The following is a 6,138-nucleotide window of genomic DNA, read 5'->3' on the forward strand; positions in this document are numbered from 1 at the left end:
ATAAGTTTTAAACATAAAGCAAATGTAATAAAGTAGGTCTGTATTTTTTATTGTAGGCCTAATGCTAAACTGTGTAATATAATACCTGTTTTAGATAGCCTACCTAATTTAGAGTTAAAATAAATACACATGCTAATCTTTTTTAGCAAAAGCAATTTTTAAAAGCAATGTAGACGAAAACTATTCAATGTTTATTTAAAATGATATGGGGTACTTTTACTTTGCTTCAAAGTACAAATACACGCATTTCTCCAGCCAATGGGATTGTACCCCGCGCAGTGCACGACTTTATGCGTGCGAAGAAGAAGTTGGGAGGGACTGTGCACAAAAAATGACGGTTATTCCAAGATGGCTGTCTCACTCCTGACGCTGTCGACGGAGGATCTTCTTCAGAAATTGAAAGAAGCCGGAATAAATATCACAGAAGACGAAGCTCAAAAATTCAGAGGTATGTTAAGTTTTAAGTATTGTGACAATCCGTTGGTTCCCTTTCGAGTTATGTGCACTTGAAATAGCGTCTGTAGCATTAGGCCTAACGTTACTGACGCGTGAGGGAAAACCTTTCTTCGAAAATACTGGCCTGACAAAACCAACGTATTGTTATTATGTTTTAAACTTATTGTTATTACACTTATTTTTATTTTTTTTTGCCTTAAATTAAGATATAACTTTTAGCATCATTTACAACGTTACTCTACCGCGAGACAGTGCTTGAGACGCTGTCAGTGGTGAAACGGCCTTAGAAACAGTTCAAACCCATCGTTTTGTGTAAAAAAACAACAACTATATATTATATAGTTTATAATAAACCAACAGTTTATAAATTCAGTTTCCCAGAATTGTCTTGCAACTCTAACCTAACGTTACCCGTGTTCACCCCGGACGCGAGCGAACGCATGGCCTGCTTCTATTTTAACGCTTCTAACTTAGTCAGTCTGGTATTAAATAATTTACGAATGTCATCCGTGTGAGTTGATTTATATCAGTTTTATTTGGTAACGTTACATATTAAATAAACGTTAGTCCATGTGAGTGATCATTTAGTCCTGTCAGTCCACGAGCGAACTGCGTATGTAAGTTAAGCACGATGGCTCGGAGATCGATGCGTGCGTCGGCATCGAAGTTTGTTAACCATTTATCAAAACTCGTGAAATAAGTTTCTAGTCTTTGAGCTGCTAATTTAAATAAGTTTGCTTATAATCATACACTCAGAAAAAAGGTACGTTCACCCTTCCTGTACATGTTAGGCCTAACGTTAGTACTTTAAGTACATATTGGTATCTTTTAGCTTTTGTACCTTAGGGTACTGCCCCAGTGACAGCTTTGTACCTTTTTTCTAAGAGTGTATATATACACATAATGAGTTATTATAGTGTATTTTTCTAAATTAAAGTAATATTGTATACTGATGAATTTCCATTTGTAAGTTTAAAAGTTGTTTTTAAAAAAGGAATTGATTTTATTTTTGCTCTTAAAACCTCAAGCTCACATTGATCTTTATTTTTTTTTCAGAAAATGAGGTGGATGGGGAAACAATAGAGTGTGGCCTCACAGAGAACATGATCTCATATTTATTTCAAGGATCCTTTAAAAAACAGTCCAAGTTCAACAAATTTGTACATGAGATAAAGGAGGTGATAACACTAACACTGGAGCCAGTGCCAGAAGAATCCCACCAACAGACTTCGACTACAGAAATGCAAGTACAACATTGACTATTTTGTATTATATTTGTCCTATGTTTAGTGGTCGACCGATATAGATTTTTTTCTCTGATCTAACTAGCGCGCAAAATTTAAAGAGCTGAAGAGAGAAAGATTTTTTTTTTTTTGATGGGGCAAGTGAAATAGTCCGACCAGATAAGTAGCCCGATTAAAACGTCAATAACAAAAAATAACTAGGGAATCAGTTATTGCCAGTAATCATCAGTATTACTACTAATGCAAGTTGTTAACTACTACCCCATCCTCACTGCAGAAATGCAACAAGTGGTAGACTGCCTTCTGGGTTTGCCATTCCACCCTTTCCTAGAGATCTTCAGGCCAAGCTTGATGACAAAGAACCATTCCAGAAGTCCTCTAAGGATAGACACAGATTCATTGAAGTTCTTCATGAAGCCATGATAGAACACACAATGTAAGTCAGCAACTTGAAAAGCAACATAAATACTTTGATATATATAAATAAAGCAATGCTTCGTTGACATGCATTTGAAGTATTATATTTTACGTAAAAGTAATACAAATAAAATATAATTATTTTTTTATAATAGGAGTTTCCAAGGGGCCAACTGGTTTTAATTGAATCTTTCAGGTATCCAACCAATGCAGAATATGTGCAGGTGGCAAAAGCACTAATTGTGAAATACCCTTTCCTAAAGGATCTTGAAGGGAAGGGCTATGTAAGTTACAAGGAATGGTAGACTTTACGTTATGTGAAAGGACTTTACCAGTGTAAATAGGAGTTACATAAGGACATTGTTCCATTAATGATATGTTCTCGATTTTAATTGACAGAAGTTGGTGGATGCTGTTTATATGTGTTTAAAAAAAAAGTGAAATCAAAATCTCTCGGCTGTATTCCCTGATCTACTACTATATTTTTCCCCGCATATGTTAGCACACTTGGCACCAGTCCCTCAAACGCAAATTTAAAGCTGAGCGTGCACCTCTCATCCATGAAGATGAGGTAAGAAAGAGTAACGAGAAGTTTGGCCACACAAGAGTGAGACTCTCTGAACAATCTTCAACAGCCTGTCGCAGATCTGAGTCAAGGGTAAGTGTATTCCTGTAGTTCAACAGGTTTATTAGTCAAGAGACCAATAAAATTTTACAACTGTACAGTAATTGAATTAGGGCTGCACAATTGACAAATCATAATTGCCATTACTAAAGTTAAACACTAAATGGGTTAAACTATAGGATCCATTTTTCTTGTTCACTGCCAAAAGACTGCAAAATGTTGCTATGGTCCTCAAGTTAATGGTTGCAATTTCATCAGTGTCTCTTTAGGTCTGCATGACAAACAAAAAAGACTAACATTACAATATTTAGTTTTTCTGCAGTATATATTGTTATAAGAAAGACTACAGGAATTTTCACCAGATGACTTGAATGACCATATTAATCATTCTAAAATGATTAGGGATAGAATGAGTTTGTTGGGTAGTCATCTGTCATCTCAACCAGAGGTCCCTGGCTAAAATTTTAGATTTTGATTTTGAATTTATTTATTTTTATTCTGGTTAAAGAAATACATAAATGAAGAAAGCCAAAATATTAAATGTCATGGATGTATATTTACTGAGTAATCCACTATTTTGTAGAGGGGGGTGAAAAATTACCATTTCACCTGAGTTGAAATTGCCAAAAGAAAAATTTGTTGAGAACCTAAAAGAATATTTACCTTTAAGTTTGCTTTCTTCAGAAGAAAAAAAAATTAACAAAATCACAAATTTGAGCCAGGGAAGTTTCTGAAATGTGGTCAATTTGACACGGGATTAACTCATTTGCTCATTTTTAAGGAATTCATTGTGCAGCCTTAAATTTAATATCTCTATTTTTGAGGTTTAACTTTTATTATTATTATTCTGTACTTTTAAATTGGATCCAATAGGAGATTGCTGTCATTGGTGAGGATGCATCCTCTATTGAGGGTCATGTGAATGTCCTGCATATCCAGTACAGCAAGATGCGACCAGACACCTTGGTGGTCAAAGACCGAATGCAGCGAACTTTTGCATGGCGAAGAAGGGAGATAAGAGATGGGATGACTGTGGAGGATATACTTAAGAAATACCCTTTCCTAAAAACACCCTCAGGGGTCAGTGATATCACCGATTTTATATCAATTTTCAGCTTAAAATAAATGTTGATGTAAGCTAAAATGATAATTTACAGTTAAAACTCTTTTGTAAAAACATTGCAATTTTCTAAACTGTCAGGTGAAAAAATATATGTGCATTCAAGCTTAGAAATATTTGTACAATGATATTACTTAAGCAAAATGGCAATGAAAGAGGCAACATAGAATATTAAAATGTCTGATTTTATTTTATTTTTTTAGTTCATGTGAATGATTAACTTTCTCTTTCTGTCTATTTTCAGTTGTGTGATGAAGTTGACCAAATGCATTCATCAACTGTCAGCTTAAGCCAGCGCTTCAAGGACGGCTTTACCAGTATTGTGCCAAAGGTGCTTGAGCTTGTTCAAAGAAATGCTCCATTAGCCAAAATCTACAAAGAAGCAAGAGAAGAGATGCTTGCAGAAGATCTACCAGGTATTGACATAAAACATAGCGGTTTTGTGATAATCTATTTCCAAACTTTAAGGACTGATAGTGTTGTTAATTAAAAGTGTAGGTGCTCAACAAATACGTTTGTTAATATTTCCAGTTACTTTGTTTTTATCTAATAGCAGAAATATGACTAACAATGAGTAAAGGAAACCACTTATTATAAATTAATATGAAAACAGGCAATTTATAATATTAAATTATTGAAGAGTCATTTATTTATTTATTTATTACAATAGATTCTGACTTTCGTGCAGCACTGATTATGCTGCCCCACATCTTTAAAGAGAAAGTTGAGATCTTCATCACATTGTGAGAGGTATGGAACTATTTGTTAAACTGTCATTTTGTAGTACTCTGATACAGGTCCGGTCATTCAGTTCTGATAGATGTTTAAAGGGGTCATATGATGCGATTTCTTGTTTTCCTTTCTCTTTAGTGTGTTATGTAGCTGTATGTGCATGTATAAGATCTGCAGTTAAAATGCTCAAAGTCTGAAACCCAAAGAGATATTCTTTGTAAAAGTTGCTGCTCAGCCACGCCTTCCTGAAACACTTTGTTCAAACACACCCCCACATCTCTACGTCAGTGTGTGGGGACAGAGTTTCATAACACCACCCAAATGTATACGCAAAGAAAGAAGGCGTAACTTTTATTTTCACCGGCACCGCCATGTCATGGAGATGCTGTGTTTTTTGTTGCGAAAGCCAAACTACTTGGCCTTCCAAAAGAGGGGAAAATTAGAAAACAGAGGCTAAGCTTTAGTTACAACACTGTTCCAGAACAGTACAAACAAAATATTCGACTGTGTAAAATAAGGACTTTTTTGTCCTAAGGACCTAAACCGTAAACATTGCATTATATCCAAATACAAAAAATAATGTTATTTTTAGAACCATCATATGACCCCTTTAACATTTTCTTTTCTTCTCACAGTTTGATGCTGATACTCCATACCCAACCATACAATTGGTAGAAACTGACTGGAAAATGGCTTTCTCCAAGAGGCTTCAAGTCCTTGTCAAAGTGGATGGTGTGGAGGTATGCAGGGGAATAGGAGTTGAAGAAGGGATAGTTGCAGCCTTCAGTGCTTACTACGTTTTCAACTTGGCTTATCCACCCTACATGAAGAATACATTGACCTTCCTGCAGCATGCCATAGCAAAGATTACTGAGGTGGGTGGCAAGCCCCAATAACTGTCACCCGAATAATTAATATCCTGTGCTGAAAATGCCACAACCATATCGATGCACAAGGTGTAGAAGAAAAACCTTCACCATAATGAAACTTGTTCAACATGTTGGTCTGGTTCACAACCATGAACCCAATTTCAGCATCACTTGTGGACTGAATAACTGCAAGTCATCTTTTACAATATACGAGTCTTTCAGGCGTCATGTCTATCGAAAACACAGTAAGCTTGTTCTAGCATCTAGCATTAACATTGTAAATCTAACCTTAGGTTGGTCGAACCGGTACATAATATTTTGAGGTCACCTAGTGGACTCAAAATAGGCACATATTCATATGTACCCATCACTGAGGTTTTAAGTAACTATTGCTCACATGAGGACATATTTGATGAAATTCAAGCAAACAACTATTTAGACAGAGATCCAGATTATTTAAGTGACTACTCGGATGGTACATATTTCAAGGAACATCCCTTCTTTAAAGTCAATCCGCATGCCTTACGTCTTCATTTTTATGAAGACGAATTTGAAGTTGTGAACCCCTTAGGATCAGAAATCAGAATCAGAAAGAGCTTTATTGCCAAGTGTGCTTAAACACATGGGGAATTTGTTTTGGTACTGAGGCTTCCAGTGGACATATATAAATACAAA

At 35.5% G+C, this 6,138-nt stretch overlaps 1 protein-coding gene across 1 annotated transcript; it reads left to right on the forward strand.

Moving 5' to 3' along the window:
- Positions 1-348: 348 nt before the first annotated feature.
- LOC143742374 (uncharacterized) lies at positions 349-5,357 on the forward strand. Its single transcript, XM_077235236.1, has 6 exons — positions 349-448; positions 1,513-1,703; positions 2,620-2,775; positions 3,616-3,822; positions 4,107-4,278; positions 5,230-5,357. The coding sequence occupies exons 1-6, from the start codon at positions 349-351 to the stop codon at positions 5,232-5,234; spliced, it is 831 nt and encodes a 276-aa protein (XP_077091351.1). The 3' UTR covers positions 5,235-5,357.
- The last annotated feature ends 781 nt before the right edge of the window (positions 5,358-6,138 follow it).

This window comes from Siphateles boraxobius, unplaced genomic scaffold (assembly GCF_051911475.1).
Source record: "Siphateles boraxobius isolate OS27281-9 unplaced genomic scaffold, OSU_SipBor_1 19, whole genome shotgun sequence".
Taxonomy (NCBI): domain Eukaryota; kingdom Metazoa; phylum Chordata; class Actinopteri; order Cypriniformes; family Leuciscidae; genus Siphateles; species Siphateles boraxobius.